The sequence below is a fragment of the Dama dama genome, chromosome X (genome assembly GCF_033118175.1).
Source record: "Dama dama isolate Ldn47 chromosome X, ASM3311817v1, whole genome shotgun sequence".
Lineage (NCBI taxonomy): Eukaryota > Metazoa > Chordata > Mammalia > Artiodactyla > Cervidae > Dama > Dama dama.
This window is the reverse complement of record NC_083714.1, coordinates 39,779,627-39,802,840: the sequence shown is the minus strand read 5'-3', so window position 1 is coordinate 39,802,840 and position 23,214 is coordinate 39,779,627. Positions and strand designations below refer to the sequence as shown.

At 46.1% G+C, this 23,214-nt stretch overlaps 2 protein-coding genes across 13 annotated transcripts in view; one reads left to right on the top strand and one right to left on the bottom strand.

The window, feature by feature from the left end:
- The window catches only part of MAP7D3 (MAP7 domain containing 3), a 39,911-nt gene extending 34,791 nt beyond the window's left edge, over positions 1 to 5,120 (top strand). For all 5 annotated transcript variants that reach the window (XM_061137835.1, XM_061137832.1, XM_061137833.1 and 2 more), the window contains 4 exons: positions 38 to 140; positions 1,182 to 1,374; positions 2,502 to 2,773; positions 3,493 to 5,120. In XM_061137835.1, the coding sequence (XP_060993818.1) occupies positions 38 to 140; positions 1,182 to 1,374; positions 2,502 to 2,773; positions 3,493 to 3,500 (576 nt within the window). In that variant the 3' untranslated portion in view covers positions 3,501 to 5,120. The remainder of the gene's footprint in view (positions 1 to 37; positions 141 to 1,181; positions 1,375 to 2,501; positions 2,774 to 3,492) is intronic.
- Positions 5,121 to 8,828: 3,708 nt separating this feature from the next.
- The window catches only part of FHL1 (four and a half LIM domains 1), a 58,549-nt gene continuing 44,163 nt past the window's right edge, over positions 8,829 to 23,214 (bottom strand). For 4 of the 8 annotated variants that reach the window (XM_061136196.1, XM_061136197.1, XM_061136198.1 and 1 more), the window contains exons 3-7: positions 13,210 to 13,391; positions 12,881 to 13,055; positions 12,103 to 12,272; positions 11,488 to 11,674; positions 8,829 to 10,359 (exon numbers count right to left, since the gene is read on the bottom strand). In XM_061136196.1, coding sequence (XP_060992179.1) covers positions 10,205 to 10,359; positions 11,488 to 11,674; positions 12,103 to 12,272; positions 12,881 to 13,055; positions 13,210 to 13,365 — 843 coding nt within the window. In that variant the 5' untranslated portion in view covers positions 13,366 to 13,391 and the 3' untranslated portion in view covers positions 8,829 to 10,204. Of the gene's footprint in view, positions 10,360 to 10,714; positions 10,915 to 11,487; positions 11,675 to 12,102; positions 12,273 to 12,880; positions 13,056 to 13,209; positions 13,392 to 14,566; positions 14,711 to 20,671; positions 20,783 to 23,214 lie in introns of those variants that run through there. The other 4 variants (XM_061136202.1, XM_061136194.1, XM_061136200.1 and 1 more) reach the window with 4 other exon arrangements.

Genomic DNA, 23,214 nt, shown 5'->3' with positions numbered 1-23,214 from the left:
TGTTAGATGCAGTCATGACTTTCTTCTCTCATTGTAGGCTGCAGAAACATTGAGTGGTGATGCGTATGAGGAGGATGAGGCAGATGATGAGGATGAATCAGAAAGTGACAATGATTCCTTTGATGACATGCATCCATTAGGTTTGCTTGCCTTTTGAGTTCTATTCGTCAGCATCTAGGAGCTAGACTGTCTAGGTTCATCCATAATTCCTCTGCTTGTGAGCTGTTTGACTTTGAGCAAGTTGCTTAACCTCTCTGTTCAGTTTTCCTGTCTGAAAAAGGGGAAGCTAATATTGTTCTCCTGGGGTGGGCATGAGATTGCAGTGAGGTCCCGTAGTACTAAGAATGGTGCTTGACACATAGTAAACTCTCAATAAATATTAGCTGCTGCGACACCTGTTCTTTTGTTTTGTGCTGAGAGACTGTAGATGGCAGCTCTTTCTCAGCTCAGTGTGAGGCTTACTAGCATCTCAGAGTTCAGGACCCTGTGTGGCATTCATGACTGACCACAGGTAGAAGGCCACTCCCTGGCTCACAGAGAGAAAATGTGGATCCTGTTGTTCTATGAATGCCGCTAAGGTACATTGTTGAGTCTCATTGCCTGGCGAGTATGAACCACAGTAATGGCATTTGAGAAAACACAATTTGTCCACCCTTTATGCCTTAGCAGGTATCAGGCACATGAATTGGGAACCCTGCTAGCTACTGGGGCCTCGAGGAACCTCAGCCAATGGGGAGCCAGACATGAGCAGATGGTGGTGCTGCCACATGCTGGTTGCACTAAAAGAAGTTAGGCCAGAATGTCACTAGAACAGAGCAGCAGGAGCAGCAGAGGGGTAGGCTGGGCCTGAAGTCATTGAGAAAGGTTAAGGTCAGAGGTGAGACTAAAATGAGAGGGTCATCAGAAAGAGGGACAAGAAGCACGGAGCTGTCCTGCCCTCTAGCCATCATTACTTGCTGGCAGAGGAGAGGGCACGTTCCTTAAAGGTGGCCACACCTTTGTGCTTTCAGGGCACAGTGGGCTTTTGCCCTGACCCTGCCTCCCCAGAGTCCTGCCTCCAGACAACCTGTCTTCAGGTAGATGTCCCTTGCCCAGACTGGCAGGCTCACAGCCTCCACTTTGCTTGTCTTTATTGTTGAAACTCCAATTTTAATCTTGCTGCTGTTTTTTTTTCCCTCTAGCTACTATAAATGGCATGGATTCATCCCCAAAACCAAAAACACATGTTAAAAATGTGAGGAACACTAGCAAGTTTTTAGATGTGACTTCTAGCCAAATCCATAAAGAAGAGACAAAAGCATTTTTAAATACTGACATGAAGACCTTCAGACAAAAAAGAGTAAAAGACCCTTTGAATCAGACAAAGAGTACCAGGTGAGTCACTCAGTGAGTTCATGAGAATACACCTGGAAGGGGTTATGATTGGCATCCTCAGAATGATGCACAGGATTACTGACTGAACTCTTAGTTTGTCCCAAACAGTATGTCACTCGCTCTATTGTAGGAACAAACTCAGGAAGGATGGGCATCCCCATCCTTACAGACTCGAAGACTGAGGCCTGGGCTTCCCTAGTGGCTCAGTGGTGAAGAGTCCACCTGCCAGTGCAGGAGACATGGGTTTGGTCCTTGATCCGGCAAGACCCCACCTGCCATGGATCGACTCAGCTCATCCACCACAATTGTTGAGCCTGTGCTCTAGAGCCTGGAAGCCACAACTAATGAGCCCCACTTGCCACAACTACTAGGGCATGGCCCTTGCTCACCACAACTAGAAAGCCCCTGTAGCAACAGAGAGCACATCTAAAAAATAAATAAAATTATTTTTTAATGAAAGAAAACTGAGAAATGGAGAGATTATGAGCCTTATTCAACCCAGCATCCCACAGTTCAAGAGCAGAATGTAAATTCAATCCAGATATACCTGATTCCATTCTGAGTTTTTATTCACACTGGTTAGTGTTGTCTCATACAATCAAGGAAGGGGACGTTGAGTGACTGCAGTGTAACAAACATTTTACCTATCTAAATTCCCATTGCAACTCTGGGTATGATATTAAAGTCCTCATTGTACATTTGGGAAAGTGAGGGTCAGAGGTAAGGTCAGAAGAACAGGACCAAATTCTTAGAAAGGATGGCTCATTGGGTGATTGCCTGAAAGAGTGTTACTTGCCACTGAGGAAAGACATCTGGGAGCCATTTTATAGCATAACCTTGAAAGTGACATCACAATTTCTGCCATAAATACCACCATTTCAGAAGGGGAAACTGATTTTTTTTAAAAATCGCAGAGACCAAACAGCTCAGATAAATCATGATCTAGCTAAATTTGACTTGAAGGTTAAACTCTTCTAAACTTCTTCAGTTATTTCTATCATCAATTTTGTGGACCACAATTATCCTCTGAATTTGAGTTTTAGTGTATTAAGAAAATAATAAAGCTTCTGTCAGACAAAGCCTTGGTTTGCTGATAATCAGGATTGTAACCAAATGTGTCTTTCCAGATCCTCCACCAAAAGACCAACCAACCGAGCAGCAAAAACTGGAAAGGCGGAAACCAGCAGCACCATGGGACCTTCCAAGAGTTCACATTCAGAGGTACAGAAGTGGGTGTGTGACCAAATTATCGACTTTTCAAGCAAGACAGAACAACCTGTATCCAGTTTCCCTCCTGAGAGCCCAGAACACCAGCCAAGAGGCTCTGTGACATCCTGCTCGAGTCACCAGCCACCTATAGACAACAAAAACAGAAGTGAATCTGTGCCTGCTCCATCAGGTAAGGCCTTCTCCCATTTCCACTTCATTTGAAAGTTGACCTTCAACCCTCCTCTGTTTCCAGCTGTGCCAGGGCTTGGCACCATGTAACTTTGGAGGTGAGGGAGAAGACAGTGGTGGGTCTAAAACTAGGTTGAAGAGCCCCCCATTAAGTTAGTTTTGAGAACATTCATGACATGACCAATTGTTAAGTCCTGCGTTTCATGCCAGATATACAGAGTAGGTTCATTTCAAACAGTGGACTCCTCTGCACTCCTGATCTACTGGCTGCTCTGCAGCACACAGATTATTTAGGGCAGTGGTAGGGGTATAGTCGCTAAGTCATGTTCAGCTCTTGCAACCCCATGGACTGTACCCCGCCAGGCTCCTCTGTACATGGAATTCTCCAGGCAAGGATACTGGAGTGTGTTGCCATTGCCTTCTCCAATTTAGGACAGAGGGTTGGTGAATTTTTTGGATTTAGTCCCTCAACTTGTATTTCCAAAACCAAAAGGCCTTGGTTTTTCTTTCCTTGAGAAGCTCTGTTTGAAATTGAGAGGCAGCTTCAACCCATTTAGAGGTTGGGGAGCATTAATAAGAGCACCAGTATGGCAGCAACTTGGGGTGGGGGGGTGCTGCTACTGAGGGTCCCAGGCCGGCCTCAGTGTGGGGCGAGGATCACTTGGTGTGGAACCAGCATCTTCACTAACAAACCTTTCTTTTCTTTTTTCCTCTGGTCAGATATGTAAACCTCATCCAGCCTAGAAGAGAATCCATTCTCCATTCTGGATTTTGACCTCCAGGCCCACCTTTCAAAATTTCTCTGCTTCCTACATGAACCTGGCAAAGAAAATGACTCTCAAAAAAAAAAATCATCTTAACGTATCTCAGAAGATGCTCATATCATCTTGGGTCTTGCCCATAAGCAAGGGTTCTGAGTAAAGAGTCATTTTATTTTGCTGTAAAAATCTCCATTGTCTGTCATTCTTGTATTTTCCTGCCAATACATTTGTGTATCAAGTGTGTCTTTATAAAATGTTCACTCTTAAGCATATATAAAATGCTAAGAGAATCTTACACCAAAAGAAGTTTTTTTTGTCAGTACCTATTTGAAATCTTAAGATCATGTTTACTGCATTTAACAATTACATTTGTTTTTGTTGTCTAGTCGCTAAGTTGTATCTGACTCTTTCCAACCCTATGAACTGTAGTCCACCAGGCTCCTCTGTCCTTGGGATTTCCCAGGCAAGAATACTGGAGTGGGTTACCATTCCCTTCTTCAGGGGATCTTTCCAACCCATGTCTCCTGCATTGGCAGGCAGATTCTTTACCGCTGAGCCACTAGGGAAGCCCCAACAATTGCTTTAATTTAGCAATAAAAACTTACATTCAGTCTGATAGAGAACATAATGAGTCTTAAGGGTCTCAAGATTCCTCACACAAGTTTTGTTGGATTGTTCTTAATATACAAATACAGAAAGTTGCAAGATACAGTAAATCACATTTTGTCATTAATGTATGTTTGTTTCTAACTCTGCCATAGTCTGCCAGTCCTAGGCACAGACACTGGTACCTTCAAATGCTGACGGTCGTAGAAGGTGTAGTTTTTTTTTTTTTTTTTCATCTTTCCTGCTTTTGTCAGCATTTCATTTTGGAAGTACATATTGAGGTTTATAAAAACATGTTATTTTTATTGTGTACATAAGGCAGTATTTGGCTGTTGTCCGATGGGGTATGTTCAATTCCTCTACATGTTTACCGTGTATAATCTTTTTCTGCTTATGTTCTCCAGGCCTGCCATTCAGTGTACACTTAGGCTTGAGATGTGGAACCAAAATTTGTTTGCCTTTCTCTAGCCGCTGGCTGCAAGTGAGTAAAGGGGCAGTGTTTTTCTTCAGTCCACGCTGGAGATAGGCACAGCACATACACAGTGGACATGCACACATGTATACACACACGTGTACACAGGATATATGTTTCCTGAAATCCACTGAATCATGCTTAAATGATTGACTAAAACTTGAATTCCGATTAGTTGTCCTAATGCTAATGAGTTTTCTGGTGGATCACAAATAGCTTGAAGCAGGCCCATCTTCCTTTGTAGCTAGCAGTCTTGAATTAGTAAACGGAAGTAGTTATTCTTTCTGATTCCCTAGTTCTTTGCTATTCAGAGTACTATATCTTTGTTGTAGATCAGAGCTTGGTGCCTTAGATTTTAAAACTTTATATACACAATCTCTTTTATATAAAAGGCAGAGACAATCATTGTAACAAAATGTGTTTCTGATATTTTTCTGCACAAATTTTACACATTGAAACACTGTTAAACCTTCATATGTGTGCTCTATGCAATAAACTTTGCAGGTAAAGCAAGTTTTCTTCATATTTTAATAGCAAAAAATGTACTGAAGGTGGTATAAAGGTGACACCAGCTTGCAACCAAGCTATGAACACAGGCAGGCAGTACGTTTGATGAATAGGAATCACCAGCCCCTCTGCAGCCACGTGGTGGTTTGGCAGTGTGCCACCGAATGCAACATTAAGATGTGAATTTTGAACTCTGGTTTTCTCCCTGCACCTGTTTCAGTGCTTGTTACTCCTGCCTGTGATGGCTCTGACTTATATTTGAGGCCAGTAATTAAAGTATCTTTCTTTTTACTGTGGTAAAATTACATAAGTGGCATTTAGTACATTTAAAACGTGCAACTGTCACTGCTCTCTTGTTCCAGAATGATTTCATTACCCTAAAAAGAAACCCAGGACCTTTAAGCAGTCACTCCCCATTCCGCCCTGCACATCCCTTTTAAAGCTCACATCTGGTGCTGGCCGCACACGAGGAAAACACAGTTGCTTTTGACAGTCTGCGTGTGTGCTCTGGCAGTCATTGTGCTCAGTTACACGTACATGACATCACTTCGGGACATCACTGTTACTGTCTGTGGCCAAACCACTGTTTGGATCTGTCCGTAAATGTTTTAGCTTCTACTCTGGAAACATGTTCCACTCCACTGGGTTTTGTGTTGGATAAAGGTGTGGTCCTTGTTTATCCCTGATCTGTGGCATCTGGTGCTTTGAGAACAGGGGCAGCCGCTCCCCACTTGGCATTCCATGCCGGGCCATGCACTAGGGTTGTTGAACCAGGGCATTCCTTGGTATGCACATAACCTAAAACACCAGTAAAGCACCCTCCTGACAGCTCTGAGGTGTTGGATACTGACCTGGCCTCCACACTTACCATAGGCTGGTGTCCTCTGGGAACACACCGATCACCTCACATTTCCCTTGCTCTCTGGAGAACCTCTTGGTGACCACTCCCCTGAGGAATAGGCCCCTGGCCTCTCCCAGTGTCACCCCTCTCGCCTCCCTAGTGTACAGTGAAGTCTTTCAACAGTTTCAACCCCCAACAACCACAGAAATGCAGTAAAAACACTGCAAAGGATGCTGGGCGAGTCTGAAAACCTGAATCCCAGCTGAGGTGGCCGCAAGCCCACCAGGTGACTTGGCGCACATCATGGACCTCTCTGAGCCCTCTGGTGTGGCGAGTTGGAGCCTGGGTTCCAGTCACTGAGGGCCTTCAGTTCTCAGGAGTCACCGACTCACTGTGGCAGGAGCTAGGTTGAAAAGTGGGCATAGAACTGTAGCAGCAGCTGGTGCCAAGAAGCACAAGCCTGAAGGCAGACTGTCCAGCATGTCTTATCAGGGATCATCCAATAGCGCCCCCCCCCGCCCCCACTGTCCCACAGGCCTGGTTGGTTGCAGACCCCTTGACCTTGGTCTCCCTCCCCACCAGTCTACTTTTGAGTGTTCCTGGATAGGCTTGTCTCATAATTTCTCTGACTGTTGTAATAACTGTAGTTACATGTTCTATATGCCAGGTACTTAAGAGGCATGATTTTAAACCCTCACAACAACCCTGTGAAGTGTGGGTATTCATTTTTACCTAGGACACAGATTTGTGGAGGTGGGTATTTGTTCAAGTTTATACAACTAGAAAGATCTGATGCTCAAATTCAAGTCTGATTCTAAAGTCTTTTGGTTTTTGTGGTGGGTAATATACTATCTTTGGTGCTAGAGATAAAAATAATTGCTAATGTTTGTTGAATGGTTTTCTTGGATGTTGCTTTTCTTGCATGCCAGTCGGTTGCCATGCTTAATAAATAAGCATTCGTATAATCATGTAATGTGCATGTGATTCTGCTAGGTAGGAATTCTGTCTTGTTTCACAGGCAAGGAAGCCAGCTCAGAGAGGTTAGGTGACCTGCCCAAGGTCTCATACTTAGGAAGTGGCAATGCAGCCAGGATTGGCATCCAGGCAGTATGGCTGCAGAATTTACCTTGTTACCGAAAAGTAGATTACGTTCTTGATACTCTGATCCTCTTCATTGTGAGGGAGAAAAGGGTTCTCTGCTGAAAATTCTGTAGCTAGAATTTCCCCCTCCTTCCTCCTGAGTCTTCGGTTGTCATTGTTAAAACTGACTACTGAGCACTGAGCATGGTGCTTCCCTCACTGTGATGTAGTGGACAGACAGGGTTCTCCCCCTATGACAAGGCAGTGTCATAAGCCTTATAGCCTGGACTAGAGGGACCTTCAGTTTTCTTATTTGGGAAATTGGGGCACTAGTGCCAGTGTTGGCTGTGAAGACTTGGTATAATTGTATAAGGTGCTTTTGAAGTGTTAAGCAATATCTAGGGGCCCAATGCTGGCAGGCCTGTTGCTGGGGGACACAGGTGGAGCCTGGGACTGGCGGGAAGCGTGGAGGGGGCTACAGGTGATCTCAGGCAGGGTTGTGCAGTCTAGTCATACAGCTTTTTCTCCGCAGAGCTCTTTAGCCCTGACACAGGCCGGGGTTTTGCATGCTGAGTGGGATGGGAAGCAAAGGGTGACAGGATTGAGGATGGCAAGGTGGGGTCAGTGATAGGGCGTAGCATCTTGGGGAGGTGAAGATGGAGAAGGGCTGAGAGAGGTAACTGAGCCATCAGTGGACCGGAGGGCTAAGAACTAGTTCAGTGAGATGAAGAGTCAGAATAGGAACGGAGGGAATGCCATCAAAGAGATGCAGGTCCAAGTGCCACGAAGGCCTAGGATATCCCTGTGCCAAAGCGGCAGAGGTGGGGCACTCGTGTCAGGGTCTCCCCCTGGGGCCCCCTTGGGCTCCAGCCCTTGCCACTGCCCATCACCCAGCTCCTTTGGGAAGCAGGGCCACCATCTCAACTCCCCACCTCACCCCTACTTCTTGGGGCCCCAGGAGATGACCCGATAGACTCATAAACAGAGTGTTAATGATTTTAACTGCTAATTTCTCTAGGGAAACACACAAGAGGCTGTTCTCCATTCACAGAATTAACTTGCTACAAACAGGTCTTGATTCATAACGTGGCAAATGCTAGCTTCAAACACGTTCTGTCCTTTCATTACCCTGGGTGTGAGTTCCTGAAAGACCTCTGCTCCTGACTCTGCCTTTAGCTGAAATGTCCTTCCACCTGAGGAGCCTGCAGCAGACACCTGTGGCACTGGGCCCCCAGCACCATCCTGAAACAACTACGTGGTGTGGGCAGGTTGGATGCCCCAAGAACCTGAGCCTCAGGGGTGTGGCTGTGAGCCATGATCTAGAAGCTACCTCCACCTCTGTCCACACCATCTCCACATTCCCCCACCCCTGAGATAGAGGGGCCCCAATGGGCAGCCTCCCAAATGACCGGTGTCCTTGAGCAGGATCACCTTCTTCTGAAGGCCTGGCAGTGGAGAAGTGGCCGCTGAGGCACAGCAGGGCTCCCACATGGCACAGGGAAGGGCAGTTGGAACACAGACAGGATGACTTCTCGACACACTTCAGCTGCAATTCCCTTCTTGGCCAACCCCCTGGCCAATGGAAAGCAATGTGCTCTTTTTAAGGGTGATCAACATCTGGGAAACATTTTGGGTCAGAGTGGGGTTTTTTGTTGTTATTGTTCTTAACTGGATCCAAGTGCTGTTATGGGTTTATCTTGTTTATAATTCGTGTAGTCATTCAGGTTTCTGGATCTCGGTATCACCTTAGAACAATTCCACCAGGCAGAATAAGAAGTCAGGAGGCAAGTTATTTATATGCTGCTTTATTTCTGTAAGGATACACGGAACTGTTAGATGATCATTGCTAATGACAAAATGTAGAAATGAGGCATCGGCTTCTCTAACCACTCCTATGAGAATGTTAATATGCATTGTCATTACATGTGTACTCTTGATATTGTCTCATTATACTATGTAATATAACAATGTAGCTAGAATACAGTAAATAGGGGATCCTGCAACTCAGGTAAGCACTACGTGGAACTCTGGTTCTGCCTATGGGCACAATGTCCTCCATGCTCCCCCAGAGCCAGCTAAGCTCTGGAGGAACAGTCCTCAGAATCACAAGAGAAGGGAATTGGCGGGCCTGTTTAACACACGGACACACAGCAGACAAGTACTATGTTACAAGGGATTCCACTCGTCACTGCTGGGAAATGTCATATCCGTGTCAATGATAGTTCTGGCGCCTGCTCACCTACCCCTCTTGAGTTTTATGGTTACTTCTGTAGGATGAATTCAAAACTGTAGGAACATATAAGGGGGCTAAAATATTCTCATGCAAGTCTCCAAACCCATAAACTATGTTGCTATTAATTAAAACAAAGGAATTATTAATTAAAAAAAGATAAAAGGACAGCTGGGTTAGTTTTGTTAAGCTTCCAAAAGTATTCACTGTGATGACGTTCTTCTGAAACAGGCTCGTTTTCTCAGATCTGCCTACACTTTCCAAATCACCTGTACGTTCCATGCTTGAAAGTAGGAACGCTCAGAAAACACGCCACATGGGGAAATCAAACGTTAGTACAGGGGAAAAGGTCAGTCGAGAATTACAGCTAAATTCAAATGTTAATTTTTTGGAAATTCGGATTAGTTATTTGAAAGCACAAAAAACAGAAGGAAGGTTTTGATGAGGAAGTTATTTAAACCATGCATTTCAGTAAGTTCTTTCTGCTCACAGAACAGGGTGAGCAGCTGAGTTGGAGCAGCCGCTGCAACTCTTGTGTCGTGTGATGATAATGTGGGTCCCAGCTGAGCCACGAGAGGTATCTCAGTGGGGTTTTAACTCTTAGGCTTCTTGCTTACATCACTAAGCAGCTACATGGTCAGCGCTTTTCTGCTCTATGATAAACATGCAGAAGAATCAATCTACCTAAGTATTTGTTTCCTAATTGCAGCTTTGGAGAAATAAACTTTGCTGCAGGCTTGCTTTTTGCTAAATCCTAATATGATCACTGTGTGCCCTTAACTCAAGTAATAACTGTAAAATGGGAGAAAAGACAGAAGGAGCAACTCTGAAGAGGTGAAAGGCCGCTCTTGCCCTATGGGTGGTGTCAGGCAGAGGGCAAGGACACAAGGAACAAGACTCAAATTCCATTTTACAGGACAGGAGCCCCTGTCACTTTACAGCTTTTTGGCACAGTCGGGGCAATACACTTGCTCCTGGTGGAAAACAAAGCGCTTGTTGGCCAGATTCACGGAGCATTTTTTGCAGTGGAAGCAGTAGTCGTGCCAGGATTGTCCTTCATAGGCCACCACACTGGAGCCTTTACCAAACCCTGTGGAGGAAACAAAAGCGGACAAGAACGACAGCTGAGTGGACACAGGTGGCAGCCAGGCCGCCGCCTTTGCCCATTCATGGAGCCGACAAGCACGCAGGCTGCGTCTGCCTGGTGCCCAGCCCCCCGCTCCACCGCGCACTGTCCCCCACGCCGCCGGGACCTGAGAAGATGCCAGAGCTCCGCCGAGGCACCCCTGCTCTCCAGAACCCACATCCCCAGCCACCGCCATCGCCCTGTGACTGACGCGCACCGACCTCCCAGCACAACCAGTTTCTTTGATTTAGGTCAGGGCCATGGCATCAAAGTGGCCACCAGGAGGCAAACTTGGGCTGTTTGTGGGGTGTGCACTTACCGGGCCTCGAGGAGCTGCTAAGCTTCGATTTTTTCTATAAAGAACCACCACCCACGAGGGACAAGTCCTCTCTCCACCCGGATGCCTGCCCCGGAGGTTGGCGCTGGGAAACAGGGTGAGAGGCAAGCGTTTCCCGTGGCACACTGGGGGCTTCCTAGCTTTAGAGACTGGGTGGCTCACTCTTGACACAGTCCTTTTCCCTGAGGATGGCAAAAGTCTTCTCAAATGTACATTTCAAGGCTCCCCGGGAGACGGGAAAATTGGAGGCGGGGGGAGAGGGCCCAGGGCACGTGGACCGCGGCCGCGAGATGAGGAATGAAGTGATTAGCTCGGCTCCTGATCGCAAAAGAACTGCCCACCGGCACCTCTGAGCTAGCCTTCTGCTACGGGGGGTGTTCTCATCCCAGTTTCTCACTTTCCAGCTTCCCCCCCCTCCCCCCTCCCCCACCCAAGCCCACCGTACTCCTCTCCCCCACCCCTCCCGCCAGTATCCCCCCTGCGCAGTGCCTGCCCGTGGCCGTGGGTCTCAGGCTCGTGATCTCCGGCAGCGGCGTAAGTTAGTCGGCAGTAGTCAGAAGTGTTCTGTGTTGCAAAGGCTAACCTGGCCTGGGGGAGAATCCAAACTACTTGGGGGCCTTTGGGACCACAATGGCAGGGGGAGAAGGGCATTCTTTGGGGCCTTTGTGGATGAAACCGACGACGTAGGAAAATGAGAGATGGTTACCATGCGCAAAACCTAGCCTGGCAGACTTAGCAAGGACTCTTTAGCCTACCAGTGATTGGGTTCTTGCATCCAGCACACTTCTTGGCCACAAAGTTCTTGTAGCAATCCACGCAGTAATACTGGTCCTCCACAGCGGTGAAACGCTGCCCAGCCAGCTTCTTAGAGCAGGTAACACACACAAAGCACTCGGCATGCCAGGGCTGATCCTGGTAAGTGATTCCTCCAGATGTGATGGCCTAGACCAGGGAGTGTAGCACCGGATTCAGATTCAACAACCATTAGGTTGAATGCCTACTACGTGCCAGGCACTGTGCTGGGCGCTCTGGTCTACAGTATCTCATTAAATCACCACAACGGCCATGGGAGGCAGGTGCTATTATTATCCCCCAGTTACAGATGAAGACACTGAGGCTCAGAGAAGATGAGCCCCTGTGCAAGGTTACTACATAGCAACTGGGTGCAGGAGGCCGGCCTCCAGAGCCAGTGTGCCCTTGAACAGCCTGCCTTGGCCTGGGCGCTGCTTTCTACTACCACAGTCTCCTCATCTGTAAAACGAGAATGATAATTCCTACGTCACAGGGCTGTCGTGAGGATGGAATGGGATAGTGTGTGTGCAAGTGCTCTGCAAACTGTCAAACACTGCTAGAACTCCCTTGACACGTACCTTGTTGCACTTCACGCAGTGCTTGGCAAACTTGGTCTCGTGGCAAGTCACGCAGTAGAAGTCCTCCCCTTTAGGGAAGAAGCTTCCTGTCCCGATGACTTGCTTGCAGTTGCTGCAGGTGAAGCAGTCCTTGTGCCAGACAGTGCCCTTGTACTCCACGTTCTGATCTCCTGCGGGGTGGGGGGAAGCGAAGGGGTAGCCACTGGCAGTGCCCTGCAGGGGGCTGCATCCGCTCAGGGTGCCACCTGGGCCCTCCAGAGTGGATGGAATGCAGGCCCTGCAGTGCTTGGGCCCCATGCTTCCATTCACCTACCCACAGGGAGTTCTCCACCACGTCCTCCATGTAGTCATGCCCACCCAGACTCTGTCAGGAAGGGAACCCCGGCCGTGGTGATTTAGGGTCAGATGCCTGAATCCCCACTCCCCCACCCCCATGGCTTTTGTGGATGCAGAGATGCAATGTGACCCAGAATTACACCCTAAGGAAGAAGCATGCTTTAATCACTTACTATCCCAAATGAGAAAGCGCTACATACTTTTCACTTCCTTCTCTTGCCACAGACAGTTCTCTCCAGTGTTCTTTTAGCTGCCAGGTGTGTGCGTGTGTGCAAGCATATATGTGTACACATATATTCAGGTATATATATGCGTGCATATATACGCTGAACTCCAGCGGCGGCTCCCCGAGGCTCCAGCCCCATCCCCGCAAGCAACCCCTCGCCACGTCTGCCCTCAGGGCCTCCTCCCTGGCTGCCCCGGGGCTGAGTGTGGCTGGTACCTGCTACGATGGGCTTGAAGCAGCCCTTGCACTTGGGGTTGTCCTCCCGAGTGGTGCACTTGTTGCACAGGATCTTGTTGTCCTTGGCCACGAAGGTCTCACTGGCCAAGGGCTGGAGGCACTTGGAGCAGCGGAAGCAGGTGTCGTGCCAGTAGCGGTTCTTGTAGTGCACCTCCTGGGAACCGAGCGGTGGCCGGGCACGGTGAGCAAGACCTCCCCACACGACCACACAGTCCCCCTGCCTCCCTGCCCAGAGCCCAAGCAGAAGGGCCAGGGCCCCATCCACATCCCCCCAGCCCCTCCCACCCGCCCCCCACAGCCGCCACTACCTTGGAGTCGGCGCCGATGGGCTTGCGGCACTCCACACACGTGTTGGCGCAGAACTTGTCGAAGCACTTGAGGCAGCAGTGGTGGCCGTCCTTCTGCACGTACTTCTTCCCCTGCAGGTTGTCCCTGCAGTAGTGGCAGTCGAACTTCTCAGCCATGGTGCCTACTTTATAGCTGGAAGGACCTGTGGGGGGCCAACAGGAGGGACAAAGAGCCAAGGGTTAGGCTGGAGTGTGCCTGAGGGGCTCCAGGGAGGCCACCCCGGGACCCAGGCAACAGGCACCTCACCAAGACACCCGCGACAAAAGCATCCTGCCATGAGTCCCTGGCACCCTGAAGCGGTGGGCGGGGGGCGGTTGGTAAGCGAGGGCAGGGCTGGGATGGGGCAGGCTGGAGAGGGGAGGCTGGTCTACACCAAAGGACACGCTGCTCTGGGTCGAGTCAGCAGGTGGCAGCTCGTGGGCTCCCCCTTCACAGGAACGAGGTGCCCAGATCCTCACGAGAGACCCAACCAGGAGCTCCACCACCCTCCCCGACTTTCTCAGCACCGAGAGTATCGTCTGGAGGCCCCGCTCTCCTCCTAGCCGCAAAGTTCAGTTCATCTGAACGAAAACTTACTGCTGACTCTGGACCACGCTAGGCATGGAAGCAATACTTAGTCATTTATTTTAAATGTCTGCATTTATTTTAAACCTGCCAGAGCACTTTTTAATCCCTACAAAGATCCTAAAGAATTATTACAAGATACTTTACTAACTTTCGAAGCCCAAGCATTCAGGCAAAAGAGAACTTATTAAAATGGCACTCTCCATAGGTACCAGCCAGTTTGGCAATTGAAAACTATTTGTCACAGTGAGATTTTGAGATGAGCCAAAATCAAATTCCCCTTTGTTAGAGCATCTGAAGATCAATATGGTTAATAACCTATCTGATTTAGAACATTTGCTTTTTTTAAAAAAATTCCAACTGTAAAGTATAATCTGGGCAAAAATGACTTTTAAAAGGTTTTAAGTTGATTATTCCAAGAACCCCTTTCCACTTTGTTCCTATGAACAACTCCCCTTGCCCCCTCCCCACCCCGAAGTCACAGCCCATAAAAAGCACTCTGAATCCTGCTACTTAAAAGGTAACAAATGTGAGTTTCTATTAGCTCCCAACTTTTGAAAGCATATGCTAATTTCTTCCTCTCTCCCTGAAAAAGAAATTTACACTGCTAAATAGACAATGATTATTTAATTTGCCCAGGAAACACAAAAATAGACACTATTTTCTCCAGCTACCCACAAACATGGTTATTGTGTGAGCGAACATCCCAGGAGTAATTTAGAGAGAAAGGAGGGAAGAGGAACGAGCACTTGCCTGGTACTCACCGTAGCTCTTCCGCTAACTGAACAGCCCCGGACTCCAACTCTGGGTCCCATTCCCAGTTTTTTTTTTTTTTTTTTAATACAAACACATGTCCACGTTGTTTGGATCCTGTTGCCGCAGGCAACCAAACAGCAGAGTGAGCTAAGGAAACCACACCCTGTGTCTGAGCAGCGCCAGGGAAGGCGGTGAACTCTCACTCAGAACCAGCAGCCTCCAGACAAGGGCGGGTGCTCGCCTCCCCGACCCCCCACCGACCCCATCAAGTTCCAGCTCCCACAGACAGACCCTCCTCTCCAGACACCCGACAACTGAAGACAAGGAGTGACATTCTTCTGGGAAGACAGGGGCTTGGGACAGTTGTGTCACAGTTCAGAGATTTGAGACCTGAGAAAAGTTCTTACTGGTACTTTTCCCCCAAAAGAAAACTGGGGTGCCCCCCCATAAGTGGGTTAGAAAAGAAAAGCAGAGCAGCGATGAAGCCCGGTCTATCTCCTTGAACTACACACTGCGTACTTAAGGGAGCTTTTAAACTGTCTTCAGCCCCTGTGTACATGGGCCAGAGTGCCTGTCACAGGGATAGAATGTTGACAATCACTCTCCTTAATTCATTCTTGTTGGCCTTTCACATGCCACATAAAATCCTTGTCTTATTAGCTTTTCCATATTGAAATTGTACACTCAACAAAGATTTACTTTCTTGTTAAGAGCTTCATGGAGAAACCAAATAAATCTCCAGTAACAGTAAGTGCCAGGAAATTAAATTCTCAGTGGCTCCTAAATGCCATTTGGCAGGAAATCAGAATTTGTAAGATTAGACAGTGCTGGCTTCCTGTGTGGCTAGTAACCATGGCGGATTTAGTCCTTCACAGACTATCTTCTTGGACCATATTTGAAGATCCCTCCTTCTCTCTTACCAAAGTCTACAGAAGTCTGAACCCAACTCATTTTAATATATATCATTCTCTTTTGATATTGTCCAAAATAGAAATGGATTCTAATATTTCTATCCCAGAGTACCATACATAGACCCAGTATTTCTGAGTCCTAGCTTTATGGTAAAAATACAGATATTCATGTCATACCAAAAAAGACTACCAGAAAACACAGTGAAATCTATGTAGAGGTTTTTGAGAGAAGGAAAACCACTGTGGTCCACAGTACCATAAGATCTTACCTGCCAAACCCTTCCCAGCTTAAAACTACATACTTTCAAATAACTACTTTACCAATGCCAAGTTCTTCACTGGTTAATTTTCATAGTTCTGGAACATGACTTGCTCAGAGTTTCTAGGCACCCAATGAACTAATCCATAATCCATGGCTCAGCAATGAACACAGCAGAAAAAGGGTATGTTGAAAACAGACTCTGCCAGTGAAACTGTTCACACCTACAGTACACGGTTGTAAACCAAGCAGAAGGAAAATTCAGTGGATCAACCCCTGGTTAATGGTACCACTAAGGAAAGTCTGACCACTTGGTATTTTTGAATCCCCGCTATAGGCATTACTTTTTCTTTCTGTAGGATGAAAAGTCCAGGGTTATTTCATATGTCCCACCACAGCATACATAAACCCAGAGAATGTGTATCCAGATGGAGTGACAGATTTCAAAGGGCATACCCTTTTAGAACAATTTCCACAGCTGACTTGAGCCCTTTTCATGTGTGTGGAAACACTTATTTGTCAAGATAAAATAGGCACTTCTAGGAATGCGGGCTTTATTGCCTAATACATAAATAGGCTGGAAATACTTGAAGCATGTTAACAATGTCGATGTCAAATTCATGAACTTTAGTACTTTTCTGCAATAAATCCAAATAAGTGGAACTTGGGCAACCTGAATGAGCTTACCTCGTGTTATTCTAACTTTATGATTATTTGGTCAAAAACTATTTCAAACCTTCATGCAGAATACTTAGGTAGAAGTTGGGGTAATACATTCCTGCTGCAGAAATAGTTACCACAACAGAACTCTGCAAAAAATATGGATAACGTGCACAAGAGCAAAATATTGTTACTACTTGTCATCAAATAGATTAATAACTCTAAGAAAATGGCTTATAAATGACAATGCTGAGACAGACAGAAGTTCCTAAAAGACAGCAAACACTCTGGTCTGTGGGCTCCACCAAAATGATTCACTGTGAAGATCTGACTTCATGAGAGAAAATCTCTACACTTTCCTTTTTTCCCCTTTGCTAGAAATAAGAGAATAGAGGGAAAAAATGGTGAAGATGGCATTTTTATCTCCTCTTTAATCTTAGTGAATGACATCCACTTAGGCGTTTAGCTCTTAGGGAACGATTTTCTACCTCCTTAGCAATTTCTAAATACGTGAAATACAAAACCTTTTAACCTTCCAAAACTTCCAGATCTCTCTGCCTTGGCCTACTGCTGTTATCAGGAAAGGGCAGGTCATCAATCAAAAGATGAAACACTGGATACATAACATTACAACGATCCTTCCCTTCAAGGTTGCCAGTCCCTGTCCAGAACATGTGTGCCCCAGGGGAGATCTCTGACTAATCTTACTTCACAGTGCGGCCCTCACTCCTGTGTGCTAGTGAGGTTCCTCCATCACAGGAAGGTTTGCAAGTACACTAGTAGCCCTGGAGAACCGATCCAGGGCCTGGGTGATGTGGGTCCCACAGTTTGTGCCTATGGATTGACAGGTGGAGGTGAGTTATCACTGTTAGCTTTGAAAACCTCTTTTCTTAAAAACATTTAATAACAAATATGTCTGTTTTAGAAAATCAGGGGACTGCTCATGGGACTCTAAGGTGCTGATGTCCAGGTGACAGTCCTTTATAGACTTAGCCACTTGGAATGCAGCTGGAAATGTGACTGGGTGATCAAATTTTAGTATTTATTCCAAGATGGTAGCCTGACTTTCTCGCTATGCCTGCTTCAAAAGACACATCATTTTTCACTTAATAAACAAGCTTCCTCTTTCAGAAAATTCCTGAGCTATATCCAACAGGCTAAGAGGGCCCTATATAAACCTCAGTATCTCAATAAAAAGTTTTGGCTTTCAATTTAATCATGTACACATACAAGAAATACAACATTACACAACATTTGTTTACTATAAACCTCTCATTAGAGAAGATACAATTTGTATTTAATAATCTTGTTTCTGTTTTCTACATATTCTCTCAGGGACTTCTTGCTAATCTTCATTTTCCCCCTCCTGCCCAATTCTCACAATAAGAATATTTAAGGAAAAAGTGAATATTATGCCTAGGTAGCATTTTTCTAACTATGTGCTTTCCATGAGTGGCATAATGTACAGTATAAACAACGAACAGCAACTCAAATGGGAAAAAAAAATGTAGGTTATTTCTGGTCTGTTAATTGCTAAGTCCAACATACCAGGACATTAGTCACTCCATGTATAAATGCTGGCTTCTAAAGAAAGGGTAGACTGCTTTCCTGAGAACATTCAGCAGAGCAAACCCTCAGCTGATGAAAGGGAGGCTTATGCAGCAGCCACACCCGCACACCTGGAGATGCCACCCCCATGGGGGGCTCATGAGTCACCACTGAAAAGTCGGCTTTCAGAGAATTTCACGGAAAATTAGAAAGTCATTTTTGCCCTACAAACAGACCTCGTTCAGGAGGCTTCCAAAATGCCTGCAGTTTCTCTTTTGGTTCATTGGTCACAGGTAACCCAGTTTAGATGACACCTGGGATCAGGAGGGGGCTACGTAGAGATGATCCAATGAAACATTCTGTGCCCCTGAACTTCCCCTGGGCAGATCCTCTCCCAGAACTGCTCTGTTCTGACAGAGAGCTTTTCTGAACATCGCACACAATACGTGCAGCACGTTCTGCCTTTCACACCGGAGAGAAAGGCCCGCTGACCTGGCAGCCAACAGAACATGTGTTTTCTGTTTCTCTAGTTGTGGCAAAGTAGCAGGCGGTCATTTGGTAGTCATTGAAAGTACAAAACGTTCAGTTTTACCCTTGAACAAGGTTTCTGCTGCTGCTGCTGCTACGTCACTTCAGTCGTGTCCGACTCTGTGCAACCCCATAGACGGCAGCCCACCAGGCTCCCCCGTCCCTGGGATTCTCCAGGCAAGAACACTGGAGTGGGTTGCCATTTCCTTCTTCAGTGCATGAAAGTGAAAAGTGAAAGTGAAGTCGCTCAATTGTGTCCAACTCCTAGCGACCCCACAGACTGCAGCCTACCAGGCTCCTCTGTCCATGGGATTTTACAGGCCAGAGTACTGGAGTGGGGTGCCATTGCCTTCTCCACAAGATTTCTGACTACCACTTTTCTGTGATTTCTGGAAGCCAGTCCACTGGGTCTTCTCCCCTTGCCCACTGTCCCCTTTACATTCTGGCCTGGAGAGAGAGCTACATGATTTCACTGCCCTCCCATCTGCCCCATCCTCAACTTTAAAGGCCGGGGTGGGGGCGGTGGGGGGAAGGAATGAAATCTGCAGAACTTTGCAAACGGTAAGTATTCAATACAAAAGCATAAGTTCTTGTCCTTGAAAGGTCCCCTCAGTATGTGGATCGTCCCTAAAAATGGATTATGACCCATCCAATCAGCAGAGCCTCTACTCCGTCCCCACAGAGTCCTTCACAGGGCACTAGGGGGCTTCTTTCTGCGAGCACTTCTTTCTCAACTGCTTTCATGGACCTATGAACCTAACGCAACAGAAGATGAGTTCTGATTAACTAAACTATTAAAATAGTTCCTGATTTCAAAAATCATCTAGACGGGGTCAGTAGTTTGTCTAGTCAGAGTCAGAGCCTTCAGATTTACATAAAAGTAATGTCAGGATTCGGTGCCATTTAAAAACTCAAGGTTGGGTGTGTTATAAATGTGTCACCTTTGAAATATATTTCCCTATTCTGTCACTTAATTGGTAAGTAAAACAGGGAGTTACTCTACCAGTTAACACACGTTCAAGGTCCACTGGAACAACTGCTACAACTGGCTAGTTTGTCTACACTCAAAGAAAGTGTATGCTGGCAGATTACCACAATCTCAGGCGTGTGGTGCCATGTTTGCAAAGTTGCTCCTGAGGGTGGGGGGAAAAACAGACTGCTCTTGAACACTTGGGAACAAGGAATACATTGCATACTGATTCACTAAAGCAGTGCATTCCATTATAGTGTATTTGCTTTAAAATACCAGAAAAGAAGTTTAAAAGTATTTCCATTGTTTAAAATTGACAGTCAATTTTTTCAAAAACGTTTTTTCCAAAAAACTGCCACTGATTATTACTTTGGCCCTTAATCTGAAAGCTGGGAGATGGCCCGAAGTGTCTGGTTGCTAAGAAAGGGAACTGTTACTTAGGCAGAAGGCAACAGAAACACAGCGACATTTCTGGCTTTGCAGGAGAGAGAGGCAGCAGGCTAACTCCAGAAAACTGGGCTTTCTGGGGGAAACTGGCCATCCTTCAGGCCTTTGGCCCTATCTTGGGAGTCTTGTCCATGGCCAAAGGGCTTTCTCAATGTCAGGAAAACTCTCATGATAATGATAATGATGCTCCAGAGGTTTGGAAGCTTTGACCCCTTTTCTGATGAGAACAATTAATAATCTATGTGTCATATCAAAAGTATCATAGCTGTTTCTTCGGGAAAACTCAAAACACAGCTCAGAAAAGGAGAAGGTATGGTTAAGTCAGTATGGACTCTCTTAGTTATAAATCTTCCTCCTTCCAGCTCCATATTTGATTGACCTTTTCAAATACTTTAAATTCGATTTATAGCACTGATAAGATGAAGATTTGTATCTTATAAATAACAACAAAAAAGTCCTAATAACAAAGAAAACCTCTTTCCTCACACAGTCTCCTCCAACTTCATAAGATGTCCTGGAAACTGTACGATATAGTAGTATATTTATATATTAAAAAATAAACTACTCAAACTGATGATTTCACTTGAGTAAGAATAATATTTTGTTGTGGAAACAGCAGTTGAAGAAGGCAAGGACAGAACAGAGATGAGCTAGACTTATTTACTACTTAGACAAGACTAAAATAATTTCATCAAAAAGTATCTTTCAGACCAATGATATGGATTCAGTGCCTGAATAAAACTGTGCTTGCTAGAAGATAAAGAATATGAAGCTTTTACCTGAGTGTCTATGGGAAGCCATGGCTAAGAGACCAAGTTCAGGCAGGAGCAGCACCTACGCCAGTCTTCCCTCGAGCCCAGCTGATAAGGCTGCGGCTCAGTTGTGAACATACATTTAAGGGGAAGTGGCTAACACAAAAATAACCAAGAGCAGATGGCCCACCCCTCCCCAGAGATCACAACCTTAATCCCACTAGAAAATTCTTAACCATTTTAGGTGATCCAAGGGAGAAGAATAGGACCCAGTAAAAATACCAAACACTACATATAAATACCTGTGGGGCTACTCAGCATCCAAATTAGCTCCAGAGCCAGAAAGGCCACATAGAAAGTGATCCCTGTACCGGAATAAAATTTGGACTCAGCCCTGGCATACCTTAACGCTGAGCCACCCTCATTAATCCACTTTATATGCCTAAAGAGCTTGCATTTGGTCTTCTGGAGAGGTTTTGTGCTGTTAATGATAAAAGTAACTATAAGAGATAAACTTATGTTACCAGTGTAATTAAAAGGGATTAGGCATGAAGAATATACAGATCAAGGGCATTATCTCTGTCCTCCTTGGTCTGCACCAGAGATCAGCAGAATATTGAAGAGGGCAATTCTAGCCATGTATCTCCTTAGTGTCAGCGTGGGGCAGGAGGGAGCGGCATACACGCATATATACCTACTATGGACGCCAAGGAAGAGACACTGTCCCATAAACAAAATCTCTTGCTTTTCACTGTCAGGGACAATAAAAGTAGAAATAGGGACAAAGACATGGCATCCTAACATGCTCTAATGGCTTCACAGGCCATCTGCTGGCTGGAGGCTGGTCACTGGGATGGAGCTCCAGGAGGAGCCGAGGTCCTGAGGACGGTCTGTGAGTCCGTCCCCCACCTCTGTCCTGACCCTTCTCTGGCCTCATCCCTGCCCCCCTCAGCCTCACGCCCTCCAGACACACCCCACCTCAGGTCCCCCCAGCCATTCCCTCAGCACAGAGCCTCTCATGGCTGCTCCTCTGCTTCCTTCAAGGCTTTGCTCCAAGGCACTTTTGCAGTGCCATCTTCTTTGGCCACCCTGTTTAAAAGAGCAACCATGCTCCCCACCCCACTCTCCCTACTCTCTTCCCCAATTTGCTCCCCATGAAAGATGTGTGTTGAAAAAGTGAATTTAAAGACATGAGAAGCATTCATCAAGGCACATATGAAACGGAGAGGTAGTCCCACCTGGATTCCTAAAAAGTGGCCTTGGCCACTGAAGTTTAAGAAAAGGAGACAACCTTCACTCTGGGTCATGCCATGTCTCATCTAGTGCTTGTCACTGGTTTCACCCTATTCACGCATTCCCCCCCTTCCTCCCCACAGGCCGAGGGCCAGGGTCATGCTTTACTTGGCTTCCTGTTCCCAGATCCCACAGGTAAGCAATACATGCTTCATGATGAATAAACCAATGGGTTTTCGTGGTTCTTATGGGAAGATCCCCTGGAGAAGGAAATGGCAACCCACTCCAGTACTCTTGCCTGGAAAATTCCATGGACTGAGAAGCCTGATGGGCTACAGTCCATGGGGTCGCAAAGAGTCAGACACGACTGAGCGACTTCACTTCACTATGTTCTTCAAATGTTTAAAGAGAAGTTTTTCTAAAAGTTAACAAAAACTACCAATAATTCCTAGTTGGCTGTCAAATGACATAACAATAAAGTCCCAGATGGTACAGGCAGATTTATTACACATTAGTGTCAAAAAAAAAAAAAAAAGCCTGGGGAAAGAGGGGAAGTGACATTGCCCTCCCACCATGCCTCCACAGCCTCCTTCTTATCTCAGCTGATTGCATTCTGGCAGGGAGACTGGGCAGGCTGAACTATGCCGCACCCGTAATACAAACTCGAACTTTTCACTCAGAGGAAATGTTCTTATTTTATCAGATGATTAACCTTTACTAACCCTAAATTTTCAATTTTAGTGAGGTGTATTTTTAGGTAGAGCTAAGGTATTTTTAAATGTCTGTCTGGCCTGCTCTTGAACAATAAGCTCGGTGACCCAGACACTGGGCCCCCAGGACCTTGAGCAAGAAGAGTAATTCCTTTATCCGCCTGGTCCTCATCAAAGGTGGCAACACAATACAGACAGACCAAGAGCCATATAAAATAAGCAAATACACCTAAATCTCTTTTTGAAACACAAGAGAAAACACAGAAGCAAGAGAACTGCTTTCTGAACATTCATTAATTAGTCAACTCCAACAAGCCAGAGTGAGCTGGGAACTGGGGCAATGACAACAGCATTTATGTCGCAGTTTACACCAAGAATGTGAACTCTGCCTTAAAAAATTCATGAGGTATGACCACCATCTGCTTTGACATCTGTCCCCACTGCCCATGTCCTCAAGTCACAAAGCTACAACTTTCACAAAACCAAAACAGAGAAGGCCTTTTGCTGGGTGAAAATCAATTTCTCAGTAAGAAGAACAGGTGGTTCAGTGGTTCAGCAACCTTGACAGTTACTCAGCGTCTGAGCCACCTTTGTTACATATTAACAGCATGATGTGTGCCAACATCC